This window comes from Macaca fascicularis, chromosome 11 (assembly GCF_037993035.2).
Source record: "Macaca fascicularis isolate 582-1 chromosome 11, T2T-MFA8v1.1".
NCBI classification, from domain to species: Eukaryota; Metazoa; Chordata; class Mammalia; order Primates; family Cercopithecidae; genus Macaca; species Macaca fascicularis.
This window is the reverse complement of record NC_088385.1, coordinates 59,250,834-59,271,076: the sequence shown is the minus strand read 5'-3', so window position 1 is coordinate 59,271,076 and position 20,243 is coordinate 59,250,834. Positions and strand designations below refer to the sequence as shown.

General features: G+C 42.4%; 1 protein-coding gene across 1 annotated transcript; it reads left to right on the top strand.

The window, feature by feature from the left end:
• Positions 1–10,416: 10,416 nt before the first annotated feature.
• Positions 10,417–15,871, top strand: LOC102128687 (keratin, type II cytoskeletal 6C). Its single transcript, XM_005570945.5, has 9 exons — positions 10,417–10,962; positions 11,898–12,112; positions 12,446–12,506; positions 12,662–12,757; positions 12,881–13,045; positions 13,547–13,672; positions 14,515–14,735; positions 14,952–14,986; positions 15,100–15,871. The coding sequence occupies exons 1-9, from the start codon at positions 10,423–10,425 to the stop codon at positions 15,333–15,335; spliced, it is 1,695 nt and encodes a 564-aa protein (XP_005571002.3). The 5' UTR covers positions 10,417–10,422; the 3' UTR covers positions 15,336–15,871.
• The last annotated feature ends 4,372 nt before the right edge of the window (positions 15,872–20,243 follow it).

Below are 20,243 nucleotides of genomic sequence, written 5' to 3'. Positions count from 1 at the left end.
CCCCAAGTTCCCAAAGTTCATTATATCATTTGTATGCCTTTGCATCCTGATAGCTTAGCTCCTGCTTATAAGTGAGAACATGCAACATCTGGTTTTCCATTCCTGAGTCACTTCACTTAAGATAGTGGTCTCCAACTTTAGCCAGGCTGCTATGAATGCCATCATTTCATTTCTCTTTATGACTGGTGGAGGTGGCAGGGGAGTGAAGTAGACTCTGTGAGAGTCTTTGGTTGTCGATACGTTTAGTGTGTTGGTTTTCTCGAATGCTGGTTATGCTAGCAGTGAAGTTGTCACGGGGACAGACCAGAATGTTGCAGGCAGTGTAATGAGCTATTGTTTTCTCCTTCTTTGGAGCAGGGTTGTTCTGTCTTAAGTTGCTGTACTGTCCTGAGTTCGTTGGCCTCCAGCCAGGAGGTGGCACTTTTGAGAAAGCACTAGTTGCAATAGTAGAAGGGGAATATAAGCTTTGCCCTAAGTTGACCAGGATAAGTATTCAGGTTTCTCAGGTTATGGCTGGGGTCATAAAGCTCTCAAGAATTTATGTCTTTTGTGATTAGAGTTCTTCATCTGTCTTGTGGAATTTGCAGAAGCCTGCTGCTTTTTTCAAAAAATCTGTGATTTCTTTCTGTTTTCCTGGTATGCTTCTGCAGTGGTTCCTGGAGCAAAAGTTTACAGTGTGAGTCTCCACATGATGTTCTGTTCATCAAAGTGGGAGCTGCAAGTCAACCCCGTCTCCTATCCACCATCTTCCCTCTAATTTTAATTCTATTCCACAGCATATGTTCTGATGATTAATTTTATGTGGCAACTTCAATGGATGTTATGTGTTCCATTCATGTTATACTGTCCCATCACAATATATACTGAGGAACAGAACAATTAAGTAAATGGATAGCAGATAGTTGCAGCCAGGGTTTTTGCTGTTGTTATATGAGGTTGTAGATAAGCAAGGGAAGATGCTAGAATGATCCATGTGGTAATGAAGTCAAGTTGAGACTTGAATAATAGATACAAATGGTTACAGATAATTATATATAGAAATATGTTTATTGTCAGCTAACAGGGCCCAGAAGTAATAACACCCCAGTAGCAATGAGCACATCTTGTACCTAGATCTTGGTTGCTAAAGCTATTACCCACTGCTACCCACTGTTAGCATGATGGTTAATTTTATGTGTCAGCTTAACTGGGCTACAGGTGCCCAGATATTTGGTCAACACTATTTTAAGTATTTCTGTGAGGATGTTTTGGATGAGATTAAGATTTGAATCCATAGACTGAGTAAAGCAGATTGCCCTCCCTATTGTGGGTAGGCCTTATTCAATCAGCTGAAGGCCTGAATAGAACAAAAGTCTGACTGACACTCCCTCTAGTAGGAGAGAATTCTCCTACCTCATGGCCTTCAAACTGGGACAATAGCTCCCTCTGGTTCTACAGCAGCTTCCAGCCTTCAAAGTCAAACTGATACATCAGCTCTGCAGATTTTGGATTTGCCATTCTCCGTAGTTATATTAGTGAATTCCTTAAAATAAATCTCTTTATATATTTATCTCCTATTGGTTCAGTTTATCTGAAGAACCCTGACTAGGAGCAAGTGGTCCTTGGAGAAATGGCTGATTTTAGGACTATGGCAGGAGACATAGAAGATGATCCTGGAGCATCTTGCCATGTCAGAAAGTAAGGAAGCTTTTTAAATAACGAAGAAGCAAACAAAAATGAAAAAACACAAGGTGTCAATTAAAAGTGCTGCCAATGGCCACATTGGAAAAAGTTGAGCGATGAAGTAAATAAATAAATATATGTATTGGATTACAGTGCAAAGTACAAAATAAACCTATAATGCTATAAATAAATGACTGAGTAAATCAGTAAGAGAGGATAGACAACTGTCACATTGAAGAATTCCAAACAATTTATGTAAGTACTCCCCCAGAATGAGGTAGTGTATAACTGTTCCCTGCTTGTGTGGGCTGTGATTAATGACTTCCTTACAAAGAGCAGAGTATGAAAAGGAGGTGCAGTAGTCCCCCCTTATCCATGCGGATAGTTCTAAGTCCCCTAGTGGATGCCCAAACCTCAGATAGTATCAAACCGTTCATATACTGGGTTATCTCCTATGCACACATACCTATAATAAAGCTTAATTTATAAATGAGGCACTGTGAGAAACCAACAATAACTAATAATTAAGTTATTGTTAGTATTTTAAGTAAAATAAGGGTTCCTGAACACAAGCACTGTGATACCCTGACAGTTGATCTGAAAATCAAGCCAGCTACAAACAGTCTCACGGACCACAGCACAATCAAATTAGGAATCAAGACTAAGAAATTCACTCAAAACCAGACAAGTTACATGGGATTTGAATAACCTGCTCCTGAATGACTTGGGTAAATAATAAAATTACGGCAAAAATCAAGAAGTTCTTTGAAACTAATCAGAACAAAGATACTGAATTTCTGGGATGCAGCAAAGGAGGTATTAAGAAGGAAATTTATAGCACTAAATGCCCACATCAGAAAGTTAGAAAGATCTCAAGTTAACAACCTAACATCACAACTGAAAGAACTAGAGAACCAAGAGCATACAAATCCCAAAACTAGCAGAAGACAAGAAATAACCAAAATCAGAGCTGAACTGAAGGAGATTGAGATATGAAAAACCATTCAAAAGATCAAAGTCAGGTGTGGAGGCTCACACTTTAATCCCAGCACTTTGGGAGGCCAAGGTTGGGGGTTCAAGACCAGCCTAGCCAACATGATGTGATCCCCATCTCTACTAAAAAATGAAAATAAATAAATAAATTAGCCGGGTGTAGTGGCCCATGCCTGTAATCCCAGCTACTGGAGAGGTTGAGGCATGAGAATTGCTTGAACCTGGGAGGCAGAGCTGGCAGTGAGCCAAGATCATGCCACTGCACTCCAGTTGGGTGATAGAGTAAGACTCTGTCTAAAAATAATAATAATAATCCAGGAACTGTTTTTTTTTAAATTAATGAAATAGATATACCACTAGCTAAACTAATAAAAAAGAAAAGAGAAGACTCACAGCTGAATTCTACCAGATGTACAAGAAGAGCTGGTACCATTCCTGCTGAAACTTCCAAAAAATTGAGAAGTGACTCCTCCCTAACTCATTCTAGGAGGCCAGCATCATCTTGATACCAAAACTTGGCAGAGACACCACAAAAAAAGAAAAGTTCCGGACAATATCAGTGATGAACATTGAAACAAAGATCCTCAACAAAATACTGGCAAATCTAGCAGCACATCGAAAAACTTATCCACCATGATCAAGTAGGATTTATCCCTGGGATTCAAGTTTGTTTCAACATATACAAATCAATACATGTGATTCATCACAACAACAGAACTAAAGACAAAAGCCACATGATTATCTTAATTGCTGCAGAAAAGGCTTTCAATGAAATTAAACACCGCTTCATGCTAAAAATTCTCAATAAATTAGGCATTGAAGGAACATACCTCAAAATAAAAAGAGCCTTCTGTGGCAAACCCACAGCTAACATCATACTGAATGAGCAGAAGCTGAAAACATTCTCTTTGAAAAGCTGTACCAGACAAGGATTCCCTCTCTCACCACTCCTATTCAACATAGTATTAGAAGTCTTATCAAGGGCAATTAGGTAAGAAAAGAAACAAAGGCATCCAAATAGGAAGAGAGAAAGTCAAACCATCCCTGTTTGCAGATGGACATGATTCTATATCTAGAAAACCCCGTAGTCTTGGCCCAAAAGCTCCTTTAGTTGATACACAACTTCAGAAAAGTTTCAGGATACAAAATCAACATACAAAAATCATTAACATTCCTGTACACCAACAACAGCCAAGTCGAGAGCCAAATCAGGAAAGCAATCCCATTCATAATTGCCACAAAAAGAATAAAATACCTGGGAATACAGCTAACCAGGGAGGTGAAAGGTCTCTACAATGAAAATGACAAAACACTGCTTAAAGAAATGAGAGATGACACAAACAAATGGAAAGAACATCCCATGCTCATGGATAGGAGGAATCAATATCATTAAAATGGCCATACTGCCCAAAGCAATCTGAGCAGATTCAATCACACTGAATTATATTCAATGTGATTCCTATCAAACTACCAACAACATTCTTTACAGAACTAGAAAAAAATTATTTTAAAATTCATATGGAACTAAAAAAGAGCCTGAATAGCCAAGGCAATCCTAAGCAAAAAGAGCAAAGCTGGAGGCATCACACTACCCAATTTCAAACTATACTACAGTAACCAAAACATGGTACTGGTACAAAAACAGACACATGGAACAGAATAGAGAATCCAGAAATAAGTCTACACACATACAACCATCTAATCTTTGACAAACCTGACAAAAACAAGCAATTCTATAAGTGGTGCTGGGAAAACTGGCTAGCCATACGCAGAAGGCTGAAATTGGACCCTTTCTTTACACCATATACAAAAATCAACTCAAGATGAATTAAAGAAAAATGTAAAACCCAAAACTATAAAAACCCTGGAAGACAACCTAGGCAACACCATTATGGACATAGGAACAGGCAAAGATTTCATGACAAAGACACCAAAAGCAAATGCAACAAAAGGAAAAATTGACAAATGGGGTCTAATTAAACTAAAGAGCTTCGGCACAGCAAAGAAAACTATCAACAGAGTGAACGAATAACCCACAGAATGAGAAAAAATTTTGCAAACTATGCGTCTGACAAAGGTCTAATATCCAGCATCTATAAGGAACTTAAACAAATTTATAAGAATAAAACAACCCCATTAAAGAGTGGCAAAGGACATGAACAGACACTTTTCAAAAGAAGACATACATGTGACTAACAGTCATATGAAAAACAGCTTAACATTACTGATAATTAGAGAAATGCAACTCAAAACCATAATGAGATACCATCACACTCCAGTCAGAATTTAAAAGTCAAAAAATAACAGTTGCAGAGAAAAAGGAATGGTTTTGCACTGTTGGTGGGAGTGTAAATTAGCTCAACCATTGTGGAAGACAGTGTGGATTCCTCAAAGACCTAAAAACAGAAATACTATTTGACCCAGCATTCCCATTACTGGGTATATACCCAAAGGAATATAAATTGTTATCTTGATACTGTTATAAGTATGTTGCAAAATAAAGCAAACAAACAATATGTTAATGTCAGTTAGAGCCAAACTTTTCAGTGTGAGACAATTTAAATGTAGGTATACATTATTCTATTAGATTGGAGCAAAAGTAATCACTGTTTTTGCCATTACTTTTGCACCAACCTAATATAATCTTCTATTTGAATTGAAATATCAATATAAGCTTCTGATTTGCTGTCTTTTTAAACATATTTTACCTTTTCCTAACTCTGTCCATTGAAAAGACTTCACAACAAATGCAACTCAGTAATAAAAAGGTCTCCTAGCATCCAAATTCTAGTTGATATATATCATTTCCCAATAAGAGCAACTAGATCTACAAGGAGAAATAAGTGATTTCATGTCCATTGCATGATCAGTACAAAGTAAGCCTGAGACATCTGGTCCTAGAAAACCAGGAACCTATCAAAACCAAATGAGGTCCTGTTAAAGGACACAGAAGCCAATCTGAAGAGCTTCCATTGCTTCAGATAGGACCATTTAAGTGCCAAAAGAATTAATGACTGCAATGAACTAAAACATATCAAATATATTTTTTGTAAAATTGTGAATTTATAATTATATCAAAACAAAAATACCTTCTTGATTACCTTTGAAGATTGCTAGAGAACCAATCCATTATCTGAAAACTGATAAATGAAGAGAGTCAAACACTTATTCTAAGTTTCTTGCAGGAATTAAATGTTAGGTTACCTGAAAGGTAAATGACGAAGAGGTCTTCTTTGTAGAGGAATCCCAATTAATGAACGCAGAAGGCATGATAAAATCAGAAAGATGACATTTTGCAACCTCTAATGAAGTAGTGAATCTGGAAATTGATGAAATTAATGAGTATTAATATATCAGATGAAAAATATATTGTGTGCAGTGCTTTATAATGGAGGGATTAGGTTGAAACCACTGAAATCCCCTGATCAGTCTTAACATCACAAAAAGTAGGCAATTAGTATTACATATCTTACAATATGGTGCAAGAGGGTCAACTATTGCATAGTCTTGCCTGCTACAACGGGAACAAATCTAATCGAGTCTTCACTACAACTACCAACAAATAGGAAAAACTGGGGGGAGAAGGCATTATGTGATACCAACAGGAAGCAATGAGTCAAATCCAGAATATGAACATTCTAAAGAAACAAACAAACAAAAATTCCACAAATCAATGGCAAATAAAGGAAAAAGACAGGGTTCATTACAGCATTACAGAATAAATAACCTTAAAAGACATGGCAGCCAAATGCAATATATGAACCTAGTTAGGATGTTGCTTGGAGCAAGCCAGCCACAAAGAGAAATTTTTGAGATAATCAGAGAAATAAGAATATGAAGGAGGTATTGGATAGATTTAATACTGTTACACAACTAGATTATAAATTCACTATTACTCAAATATATATAAAAATATTGACAAGTGAAATGACTTGATGTCTAGATTTCCTTTAAGATACTTTAAGAAAAGAAGTAGGGTAGTTAGATATAAAAAGACTAGGGGAGTTAAATGGAACAATAATGAGAAAAATGTTGATAATTGTTTAATCTGTGTGATTCATTCATGGAGGTTTATATACTGTTCTCTTTACCTGTTGGAAATTTTCAATAATACAAAGTTTGTTTTAGCAATGAAGTGGCTTATTACACTGAGAAAAAACACAAATATAGTTTGAGGTTAAATTTCTAGCGATAGTAAAAATGACATTTTATAGAAAGTGTTCAAGTTACTCAAAAATAGCTCCAGGGAAGACGGAGGCCCTAGAGAACAATGAGACATCTATATTAAGAAAGTGCAAGAGAGGAAAATAATAATATTTCTAACTTAGGTTATTAGATTAACATTTTACATAATATGATATTTTAAATATAAATAAGTGGCTTCTGAACTTAATCTAGTGGAAGAAAGGGAAGCACTTCCTCTTCTCAGAAATTACCTAAAAACAACAAAGAGAACAAAAAACATAAAGGCAGACACCAGAAGTAAAAGATCTTAAAATCCCTAAGCCAAATGATATACTACTAATAATAATAATAATAATAGAATGTCCTCACATAAATAGAGAAATACAAGCAAGGTTGTTAGGAAAACTCAGAGAGCAGATGCCATGGCTGCCGATCTCAGAAAAAGCCAGTGAAGAACACTCACAAATAAACAGATCAAAATCAAACAACACAGTAACCACAAAGGAAAACCAAACACAGCCTAACTGAGGTTTTACTACATGCCAGGCACAGTTGACTCATTTCCCTCAACTAAATCAGTGTAAAGGGCATGTCCTCATGTGAAAATCCGAGAATCCCTTATTTGCAACTATCACAACTGGGTGTGTGAGCATGAGCCAGGACCCTGCTTGTCATGAAGTTTCAAGAAACTACAAAGGCAAAGTTGAATAAGAAGAGAGACAAGGTCTACTAGCAGCATTTTGTTGTGAGGCAAAGAAAACAGAGAGGTTGTGAATTGTGGGCCACTCTGCAGTGATATTTATTGGTTTGGCTGAATGAAAGAATACAAGAACTATTCACACAGCCCTGTGTCATAATCAGAGCTCCTGTTAGCCTGGATATGGCCGTGGCTTCTCCTCCCAGAATACTTTCTACAAATGGCAGGTCCAGAGGGGGCTCATCTCATTAAAAATCAGCACTAGTCAGAAAGGAACCATTCCAGGACTCGCAAAAGATCTGTGCATTCAAAATTGAAAAAAGTAGGAAAAAAAAAAAAGACTCATAAAGAACACTCAACAGAAAAAGGCACAACAAAATACTGAAAAACACTATGAAGTGGGAAAAAGAAGAGAAAATACAGTGAGACAGTAAAAGATAAAATATTCATTTGTGGAGTGCAGAAAAGAGGTAAAAAAAACATCAAAGCCATGCTTAGAAATGAAGGCCAAATTGGCCAGGTACAGTGGCTCACACCTATAATCCCAGCACTTTGGGAAACCAATGCGGTGGATCACAAGGTCAGGAGTTCAAGATCAGCCCCGCCAACATGCTGAAACCCCGTCTCTACTAAAAATACAAAAATTAGCCAGGCGTGGCGGTACGTGCCTGTAATCCCAGCTACTCGGGAGGCTGAGGCAGGAGAATTGCTTGAACCTGGGAGGCTGAGGTTGCAGTGAGCTGAGATCATGCCATTGCACTCCAGCCTGGGTGACAGAGCAAGACTCTGTATAAAAAAAAAAAAAGAAAAGAAAAGAAAAGAAAAAAAAGAAATGAAGGCCAAACTGAAAGCAGCATAAGGAGGAAAGACATTGGTGAAGAGACAGTAATGGACATTTGGGGGAAATGTCCCAGAATAACTGGGAAAAGCAAACCACTATGAAAAAGAGATTAGAGCCTGTTAAAAAGAGAATCAGAAAACATAGATGTGGGAGACAAAGCAGACACAACGCAATCACAATTGGAAAAGACAATATTTTTATGTTTTGTATATATGAACACATGAAATATTTTATATACATAAAACACTCAAACACATACACACAAAACAGTCATGTATTTATTTATATACCTTTCTACAATGCAGGCTCCCTCTCTACATACGCCAGCTCCCTCCACCTCTTCCTCACTCATACAAACGCACATTGACACAAACACATATGCACAGACATGTCACCCATGGCCCAGGAAAAGCACAGAAAAATATCCAAGTAAAGATACAAGGATACACAAGGAACTGCTAATATTACTTCCTCCACAGATAGGAATTGGGTAACTGGGGAATGGCCTTGAGCTATATTATTTTGTTGTTTAGCATGTTTTACAAAAAAATTTTTAAAACATGTATCATGTATTCAATTTGTAAACATGTAAATAATTGTGCAAGTAGTACTATTCAAAATTTAAATGGGCAATCTACTACATCTACATCTAGAATGTTTAAACATAGAGAGAATCTTAATAAGCTTCTAATTTTAATACGTAATATGAAGGTTAGAGTCACATATTAAAGGAAACAATAGGGGTATGCAATTAGAAAAACCCCAAGAAGCCGGGCGCGGTGGCTCACGCCTGTAATCCCAGCACTTTGGGAGGCCGAGGCGGGCGGATCACAAGGTCAGGAGATCGAGACCACGGTGAAACCCCGTCTCTACTAAAAATACAAAAAATTAGCCGGGCGCGGTTGTGGGCGCCTGTAGTCCCAGCTACTCGGGAGGCTGAGGCAGGAGAATGGCGTGAACCCAGGAGGCGGAGCTTGCAGTGAGCCGAGATCGCGCCACTGCACTCCAGCCTGGGCGACAGAGCGAGACTCCGTCTCAAAAAAAAAAAAAAAAAAAAAAGAAAAACCCCAAGAATGAAAAAGTACAACGAACAGTTGACCTGTTTTATTTAACAAATAAAATAAAGAAATGAAGGGAGATTTCTAAATTTCAATGATTTAAAGGATATATCACTCAAATACTACGTTTATAGAGCTTATTTCGACCCTGATTGGGACGCCAAAATATAAGAAATAGATATCAAAAACAGGACTGTTTGAAGACTAAATAGACATTTGTTCATTTTAATTAGTATGTAAATTTTAACATACAAAAAAAGCTTTTTGGTTTTTTTTTAAAGGACCTATTATTTAGATATTAATATTGAATTATTTGTTGAAGACATAATATGACTTCTGGAATTTGCTTTCAAACAATTTAGAATGGAAGAGGAAATTGGGTTGAAGTATGAAAGAAATTAGGCGGGCCATGAGTTAATCATCATGGAAGCAGGTGACAGGTATATACAGGCCCATTGCAGTGTTCTGCTTCTCTACCTGTTTAAAATTGCACCTAAAAGGTGAAACAATTATGGGGAAATGGTAATTTTTCTGTTAAGCCATTTGCAATACAGTGCGTGTGATCTCCAATATATTTGCTGGAAGAAAGTCAGACTGGGAAGAGGAGAACACTCGGGGCATGTTGATAAACAGCCTAGCATGCAGAACCTTTGCTAGAGACAGTGACTAACTCCAGCTTCATGAACTGAGAATGCTCTTATTGTGCTGAGATCTCGAGTCAAAGCTGGAGGCAGGAACATTTTCCCTGACTAAAGGAAGCGAAAATTGCAATCTCGGTGTTTCATAACTTTTGTAATAATGCAGGTGTGATCTCACTATTTGTAAAGCCCAGCCCTTCACAACCTGCAAGCTCACCTTCCAGGACTGGGCCCAGCCCATGCTCTCCATATATAAGCTGCTGCTGGAGACCTATTCCTTGTCCTGCTTCTCTTCCCTCTCGCCTCCAGACTCTAACGCTCTCCACAGCCCTCTCATCTCCTGGAACCATGGCCAGCACATCCACCACCATCAGGAGCCACAGCAGCAGCCGCAGGGGCTTCAGTGCCGGCTCAGCCAGGCTCCCTGGGGTCAGCCGCTCTGGCTTCAGCAGCGTCTCCGTGTCCCGCTCCAGGGGCAGTGGTGGCCTGGGTGGCGCATGTGGAGGAGCTGGCTTTGGCAGCCGCAGCCTGTATGGCCTGGGGGGCTCCAAGAGGATCTCCATTGGAGGGGGCAGCTGTGCCATCGGTGGCGGCTATGGCAGCAGAGCCGGAGGCAGCTATGGCTTTGGTGGCGCCGGGAGTGGATTTGGTTTCGGTGGTGGAGCCGGCATTGGCTTTGGTCTGGGTGGTGGAGCCGGCCTTGCTGGTGGCTTTGGGGGCCCTGGCTTCCCTGTGTGCCCCCCTGGAGGCATCCAAGAGGTCACCGTCAACCAGAGTCTCCTGACTCCCCTCAACCTGCAAATCGACCCCGCCATCCAGCGGGTGCGGGCCGAGGAGCGCGAGCAGATTAAGACCCTCAACAACAAGTTCGCCTCCTTCATCGACAAGGTGAGCCAGGGTCATGCCCTCCACGGGGCACTTCAGGGTCCCCAGACCAGAGGAGGAACACATTCCTGGCAGGGAGACCTAGGAGGGAGGGAGAAGGGGACTCAGCCCAGCTCTGCAGAGAGTGCACGTGGCTTCCGGTGCACAGCCGCACAGCCTGCAACAGGGACGGGCATCACTCCCACATGGGATCTACGGATTGGTTCTCACTCCTGCCTAGGGAGAGCCACAACTTTTCACAACCCTGAAGCACAGATGAGGCCATCGTAGAGTGGAGTAGGTTAACTCTTCCCTCTAAAGTGTCTAAGAGATTACAAAGCAAATGCCAGGAGTATATGGGCTGGTAAATTACACTCTCAGGTCTGAGTAAGAGAAAATCATTTAGAAAGAAAAGGAAAAGATAATCTGGCTGGATTAAGAATAAAAAGGATATAGAAATGGCTATAAAACCTGGAGAAATGCTAATTAATTTTAAAAACAGAGAATGATCATAACATCAGAATATTTGAGAGGAGACACCACACTAAATGGGAAAGTAGACTGGAATCTAATCATAAGGCAACATCTAATATCCCTCCTAACTGAGGTCCTATCAGTAACAAAAACTGTACAACACATCAGGTAAATAGTATTTTTAAACTAGATTTGTGACTGTGCTTTGAAAGAGAAAACGAAGAAATGTTGAAACTCACTGATACAATTAATAGATTACAGTGTGAGAACACACACCTCAATGGTCCGTGGGACAATTTCTCTAGTGAGATTGGTGGGGTGCAAAGGAGAAGGGGTTGGGGGAGCAGAGCCCAGCCTGAGCCTCTTTACTTGCACTGTAGTAGCCCAGCACCATGGGGACCTCCTGGACCTGCCAGGAAACCAGATATCAGACACTTTTTCTTCCTTCCTTTGCCTGGAAAATGACCATCTTGCTTCCCCTCCAGGTGCGGTTCCTGGAGCAGCAGAACAAGGTTCTGGACACCAAGTGGACCCTGCTGCAGGAGCAGGGCACCAAGACCGTGAGGCAGAATCTGGAGCCGTTGTTCGAGCAGTACATCAACAACCTCAGGAGGCAGCTGGACAGTATCGTCGGGGAACGGGGCCGCCTGGACTCAGAGCTGAGAAACATGCAGGACCTAGTGGAGGACCTCAAGAACAAGTGAGGACTCAGTTTCCTGCAGCACACACTTCAGGACTATTGGGTGACCAGGGCCAGATGGGGGTGGCATTCCTAACAACCCATGTCCATGGAAATGGAAAGCACAAATTAGTCCCTAGAAGCAAACCTGCAAGAACCACAAATGGTTATGGGAGGATAGGGAGATTAAAGAAGTGACAAATTTAGGAGAAGCAAAAACCGTCCCTTAGGCGCTCTATGACAGGAAAGCTCAATTAGAATATATTCCATTTGGGAAAATGTTGGATCCCAGGCTGCTTTTCTGTTTCATCCTACCCACTGGCTCAAATATATCCCATGCCTTCCTTCCTGCAGATATGAGGATGAAATCAACAAGCGCACAGCAGCAGAGAATGAATTTGTGACTCTGAAGAAGGTGAGCAGATGAAGCCGGGGGTTCAAATTCACTTAGGACAGAAGTGGCTCTGTGTTGTCGCTCACCTGGGAGAGGAGAATCGGTAGGGGGACTAGAAGATGGGTAGATTGGGAAGCTGCGCTCAGGTAACTCCAGGTTGTTGGCTCTTTCCCCAGGACGTGGATGCTGCCTACATGAACAAGGTTGAACTGCAAGCCAAGGCAGACACTCTCACAGATGAGATCAATTTCCTGAGAGCCTTGTATGAAGCAGTAAGCATCTCCACCATCCTTCTGTTTACTCTGAGGGGTCTGCAAAGGGGAGAAGATGTATAGGGCTGGGTATCTCTGTAAATGTCAGAAGTGAAGTTGATCTTATGACCTTCTGTTCTGCAGGAGCTGTCCCAGATGCAGACCCACATCTCAGACACATCCGTGGTGCTGTCCATGGACAACAACCGCAACCTGGACCTGGACAGCATCATCGCTGAGGTCAAGGCCCAATACGAGGAGATTGCTCAGAGGAGCCGGGCTGAGGCCGAGTCCTGGTACCAGAGCAAGGTGAGCAGGGTGTGGGTAGCCGCTGAGGAATCCCTGTGTCCAGCTCTGAATACCAGAGAACTGCAGACTTCATTGGGGACATCCCCTTACAGGAAGCCAGGGTCCTCTCACAGGACGTGCACCTGCACTATTAGAGTAGACATTTGCGGAACTTACGCCCAAGTCAAGAAGGAAAAAGAACCCAACACAGGAGGAAAACTACCATAGACAATGACATAGTTATCTCTGCATTTAGCTTCATCCTGATTGCTGACTTTTAGAAAATGGTACAGAACATTTCTACTCCCTAACGAAACTAGGCAGGCAGTGGTGCCATAATGAGGATGGTCTGTGACTCTAGAGTTTATTATCCATCCACCACATAATATCAACTTTTCCTCAAGTTTCTTGGGGAGAAGCCATTAGGTTCACTTCATGACATGCATGATACACAAGTGAAAGTCATCACTAACCAGGTAAGAACCCGTAGACACTGTCTCTCTCTCCACCTCTGGGCTGCAGTACGAGGAGCTGCAGGTCACAGCGGGCAGACATGGGGATGACCTGCGCAACACCAAGCAGGAGATTGCTGAGATCAATCGCATGATCCAGAGGCTGAGATCCGAGATCGACCACGTCAAGAAGCAGGTATAGTGAGGGGCAATGGAGGAGAAAAGCATCATTTTTTTTTATTAGGTCATGAGGCAGCAGTCAACCATCATTTAGTAAAATTCTTTGGGAATCGAGTGATAAGCAGAGAAGGAAAGACATGCAGTTCCTAGGCTCAGTGAGAACACTCTGGCTCAGAGACATGGATCACACCCAAGGACATGAAACAATCACCTGGGCAGAAGCACTTTCACCTGGTCAAAGATGTAAAAGTATAGTCTAGAGGCATTGGAAAGGCTTATGTAAGAAGACTGAATGACTTTGGAATTGCAAAGGACCAAGTTGGGTGAGGTGTCAGGTCAGAAAGCATGAGTAACATTGCTGCAAATCTGCTCAAGGTTCACGGTGAAAAAGAAAGTGAAACCAGGGCCATGAGGAAGGAAAACATGGCCCAAGCGGGTGAGAGAATGTGAGGCAGGAGGAAGGCAAGGTCTCAACAGCCTCATGTGAAAACTCATCACCTCAGTTGACAATGTTTGCAAATTATTGTGGCATCCATACAAGATCATCAAAAATGGTTTTGGTTTTGCTTTGGAGACAACACTTAATGTACTTGATCTTGTGTCCACTCTGGCATCTTCCATGGGTCATCACCCACATCTTTAGGCAGGGGAGTTAACACAAAGGGGCACAGGATTTTATCATGTAACTCCAGATGTAAAAGGTTTGAAGATAGTAAAAAGGCTAGACAGGAAGTGTCAGAGCTCATTTACCATCAATTCTGGGTTCCTGGTACCTTCTTCGCTGGAAAAGAACCAGCCAGATTTAGTCTCCTCTGGAAGACCAGATGACAAGTTCTTTCCATTCCTTTCCCCTCTTAGTGTGCCAACCTGCAGGCTGCCATTGCTGATGCTGAGCAGCGTGGGGAGATGGCACTCAAGGATGCCAAGAACAAGCTGGAAGGGCTGGAGGATGCCCTGCAGAAGGCCAAGCAGGACCTGGCCCGACTGCTGAAAGAGTACCAGGAGCTGATGAATGTCAAGCTGGCCTTGGACGTGGAGATCGCCACCTACCGCAAGCTGCTGGAGGGCGAGGAGTGCAGGTGGGTAACTGACGCGACTTCCTCCAACAGCTGAGTCCATCTTCAACGTTCCTGGCACTGAGCACAACTTTAAGGTGCACTGCCCAAGACCATAATTGCTCTTCTTGGGAGAAAACTAAAAGTTTTCCCGTAGACTCGTACACCCACCAAGGCTTCCCATGCTCCTCCGGGGAAGGGCTCTCTGAGGTCTCACCCTCCCTGTGTTCCTCTCTACAGGCTGAATGGCGAAGGCGTTGGACAAGTCAACATCTGTAAGTACCTTTGCTTGCCTTCCTCCCCTGCCCTTGCACTCTTCTGACTGGGCTCAGGCTGACAGGATGAGCTCACCATGGCTTCTTGTGTCCTTGTCCCCTCCCCACCACAGCTGTGGTACAATCCACTGTCTCCAGTGGCTATGGCGGTGCCAGCGGTGTCAGCAGTGGCTTAGGCCTGGGTGGAGGAAGCAGCTACTCCTATGGCAGTGGTCTTGGCGTTGGAGGTGGCTTCAGTTCCAGCAGCGGCAGAGCCATTGGAGGTGGCCTCAGCTCTGTTGGCGGCGGCAGTTCCACCATCAAGTACACCACCACCTCCTCCTCCAGCAGGAAGAGCTACAAGCACTGAAGTGCTGCCACCAGCTCTTGGTCCAACAGTCCTCAGGCCCCTCTCTGGCTGCAGAGCCCTCTCCTCAGGTTGCTTGTCCTCCCCTGGCCTCCAGTCTCCCCTGCCCTCCCAGGCAGAGCTGAGATGCCCTCACTTTTCTTCTCATCAGTACCTGTTCCTCTGAGTTCCTGTTGCTCACCATCAGGTCAACAGTTATCATCACTCAGACATGCAAGTGTTCTTTTTATGCTCCCATATTATTACAGGTATCTGAGTCTGCCATAATTCTGAGAAGAAAATGACCCATACACCCATGAGAACTGAAACTCAGTCTAAGTCCAGCTGCAGACAAGGAGTCCTCTCTTTAATTGCTAACTGTTCTGCCCATTATAGCTACACTCAGGAGTTCCAATCTGACAAATCAGTTGTCCTGATCTTATCTTGCAGTGTCCCTGAATGGCGTGTGATATACCCTCTGATGCAGTCTGCATTCCTGCACCGCTTTCTCTGCTCTCTTTGCCTTCTTTCATTCTGTTGAATAAAGCAGATTGAGAATGTGAACATGTTGTGTTAGATTGTATTGCCGACCACATCCTGGTTTAGAAACGTTCTCACCACACAAATGGTTTCTCATCTTTGGGGAACTGCTCCTCTCCCCACTGACAAGTCATCATGGAGGACAAGTCGGGAGCTCCTCCTCCACAGCCTCCTCCATCAGTCAGCATTGTGTGATTCTGTCGCACACTCTGGTGGACAATCACCAACTACTCAACCCTCACCACTCAGGGCTTTTTCCACAAATGGAGTCTTTTAGAAAGCATCAGAACCAAAAGGGAAGCTAAGTCCTGGAATCTGGATCAGCATAATCTGATAACTAAGATTTATTTATATTTTTTATTTTTCAGCCCCATCACTTGGTGGCTTGGCCCCACACTGATCTCTGAGGCTCCCTCACTCCCCGGCTCCCCACCACCAGGGAAACACTGCACTGACCCTGTAGATCAGAAACACTTGGTAAGAAGCAACTGCTTGCTCTGACTCTATGATTATTAAGACTATTAAGCATTTGCCACCAATGCTTGCTCTGATATAACTTCTAAAATTCATCATTCAAACTAATAGATACAGTAAAGGGGCATCCTCAAATCTCAGTGTGTGGATTTGAAGCAGTGCAGTGCCGTGTGTGTTGGAATGGTTTTGACACAACTCAAAGATACACGTGCCAAATTTAAGAACTTATCTAGGGGCCGGAGCTGGTGGCTCACGCCTGTTAATCCCAGCACTTTGGGAGGTGGAGGCAGGTGGATCACTTGAGGCCAGGAGTTCGAGACCAGCTGGTCAACAAGAAGAAACTCTGCCTCTACTAAAAATACAAAACTTAGCTGGGCATGGTGGTATGCACCTGTAATTCCAGCTACTCAGGAGTCTGAGGCACAAGAATCACTTGAGCCTGGGAGGCGGAGATTGCAGTGAGCCGAGATAATGCCACTGCACTCCAGCCTGGACAAAAAGCATGAACTCTATTGAAAAAAGAAAAAGAAAAAGAAAAAAAAAACTTATCTTGGGAAAGGCTGGTTAGAATGTTTATGATTGTACACCTAAAAACAGTGACTTTGACTATCTGTACATTATACCTCAACAACTCTTAGAAAAAGTGAAGTTGTCAGAAAAAAAGTCAATAAAATAAATTCATAAAATTTCTTTATAAAATTAGAGAATTTGTGTTGAGTTGCTGCTGGTAGAGATGACATGGTCCACGAGATGACATGGTGCATGCTGACAGACGACACTCAGATCAACATGGAGCCTGAGCACAGTGGTTCAGGCCTGTAATCCCAACACTTTTGGGGGCTAAGGCAGGAATCACTTGAGTCCAGGAGTGTGAGACAAGCCTGGGCAACATAGCCAGACCCTGTCTGTACAAAAAACTAAAAAACTAGTTGGGCATGGTGGTGCACACCTGTAGTTTTAACTACTTAGGAAACCGAAGCAAGAAAATCACTTGAGCCAAGGCGTCTGAGGGTACAGTGAGTCATGATTGCACCACTGCACTCCAGCCTGGGTGATGAAGGTTAAAGGAGTTCCTCATTTGATAACAGGATGAAAAAAAAAAAAAAAACAAAACAAAAAACAAAACAAAAAAACCATGCACATTTTAACCGTAAACTTCCATGATAATTTTGACAAGCAAAAATTGACGCTTGGATGTTCATTCAAATTGACCAGGTATCAACACCAGGGTTGTAATTTTCACTTTTAGACCGAAACAGAATCTCTATCTTTTAGGCTATGTTTATACAAGCTTATTCTACACCCTGGCTAATCAGGTCTTATCTGTGAGCAGAGGAATAAAAAGTGAGGGGAACTTCCAGAAGAACAACAGCAACCCTTTCAGCTATGGTCATATTTTTCCCATTTGATGCCACAGCAGAGACTCTTTCCCATGGGTCACTACTGCAGTTGAGGTCTCGCCTTCTTCCCATGGTTGTCTGTGGGCGGGCAAGGGTCTTGCCGCTGCGCAGGTCATTAGCAGAAGCTTTGGAGCTGGAGGAGACCTTGGGGAATTAGTGACCCCCTCCCTTTCTATCACTGCAGTCTAGGGTTTGAAGTCAAAGGCATGGTGGAAGCAGAGCGTAGGAACTGCCACGTTGTACAAGTCCCAAAAGCTGTTAGGACAACTTCCCAGTGTGCCAGGCAAAGTCATTCTCCCTCCTCGGGTGAAAAGCTCCAGGACAGCAGGCTACTGGCAGGGTCCCTCACTATCCTCAAGTGTAGTCCAGATGCTTACCAACTCTGAGAGGCCCACTAGATGCCAGCTAGCTTGAGACTTGGAGCAGGCATTCGAGTCATCTGTGAATAGGGTTGTCCAGACAAATAGAAGAAGCCCAGTTAATTTTGTTGTGTTTTGTTTGTAGACAGAGTCTCATTCTAACACCCAGGCTAGAGTATAGTAGTGCAGTCATGGCTCCCTGCTGACTGGACTTCCCAGGCTCAAGTGACCCTCCTGCCTCTTGAGTACCTGTGACCACAGGCATGCGCCACCATGCCTAGCTAATTTCTTCTTTTTTGTAATTTTTGTAGAGATAGGGTCTCACTATTTGCCCAGGCCAGTCTCAAACTCCTGGGCTCAACTGATCCTTCCACCTCAACCTCCCAAAGTGCTGGAATTATAGGCATGAACCATTGCAACCCAAATCCCAGTTAAAGTTGAACTACAGATAAACAACAAAAATTCATAGTCTAAGTATGTCCCAAATAGTGTATGAAACACACTTAAACTAAAAAGAAATTTGTAGCTGATCTGAAATTCAGTCTGAACTGCACATCCTATAGTTTTATTTGCTAAATCTAGCAACCCTGACTATGAAGTCAACCTCCTTTATGTTGAACCACAGACAAGGACACAGGTGATTGAGCTGCTGCTTTGGATTTCTCCTAGAAGGGGTAGACAAAAGGCAAGGACCAAGCTTAAGACCCTTCCTCCAAACCACCCCCTCATTATTACCTCAGGCCTTAGCTCTACTCACCTGCCCCAACTCATATCAGCTCAAAACAGACTTGGGTGCCCCTGGAGTGTCTTCATTTGTGAGGTCCTAGTTCATAGTTCCTAGTATCTGTGCCTGTCATGTGTGTCTACAGTTTCTCAGGATTCATCCTGTGGGAGGGAGATAACAGCCCCAGCTGGTAAACCATCTTGCCAGAAGCTTGAGCTGTGGATTGTTTTTAAAGGACGTTGTATTTATTATGTCTATAGTTTATCAAAGGATGTTAACATGGAGAAAAAGGACAAAAGCAAATAGGACAAAATATTAATAGTCATTAATTCTGAGGAGTGCGAATTTGGGTAATTGCTATTTTCATTTTCATACTTTTCTGCTACCTAAAGATCAACATCCTACTTTTTCCCCCATTGAAATACCACTTTTACTACATGCTGAATTCATACACTTCCTCTTCTATTTCATTGATCGCTTTGTCTGATCACACCACTGTGATTACTAAACCTTTGTATTACATGCTGGTTTCTCTGTTACTTTAGGGTCAGTCTCTGGTTCCTTATTTTGTCTGTTTGGTGAGGTCTTTTCCGTGAACATCCTCGATGCTCAAGGATGTGCAATGATGTCTGAACCCTGAGGCTCCTGCAGAGAGACTTTGGACTGTGACTGGGTGCAGAATTCTTGTTGTTGTGAGGGGAGATATGAGCAAGTTACCTTCTATTCTGCCATCTTGGTGATGTTTATTCTGTTACTTACATGTTGGTTTCTGATACAGCAAGTCCTACTCATTGTTTGTCTTCAATGTTTTCCGGTTATTCTTGTGCATTTTGTTGTTGTTGTTGTGTTGTTGTTGTTGTTGTTGTTGTTGTTGTTGTTAGGTATCCTTAGGTATCTCAGAGGTTTTGTGTTATGAGTTAGAACTCCTTTCTCTCCACCATGTTTTCAATTACTGAAAGGTAATGCATGAAAATAATTGATTTATGTACCTTGATCTTGTAACCAACAGCCTTGCTAAACTTTATCTTCATTTTAAAGATGAGGAAACCAAGCCTCAGAAAAGTTAAGTAACTTGGTGAGTAAAAGGCAGAAAGGCAGAGCCAGGATCCAAGGAACAACCTGCCTCATCTTAGGAACTTGGCTCTTCTGCAATGCTAGGGAGGTGTGGTCTTACTCAGGGAATCTGGCTCCATCGCCTCCCGCTCTGGTCCCAGGAGGGAGGGAGAGTGCTGCCAGCATGAACAAGATGAGACTGACCGCATTCCCCACCACCCCAGTCTTTCCTTTCTTTGCTTGCCCTCTAGTGAAGGAGCTACTGCTCTGGGTGCTAAGAGCAGATGCAGAAGCTGGCTCCTCACCTAAACTAGCAACTGCTGGATGGTGACATCAGCCAGAGCAATGATCGCCTTTTAACCTGGAAATTCCAACCCACATT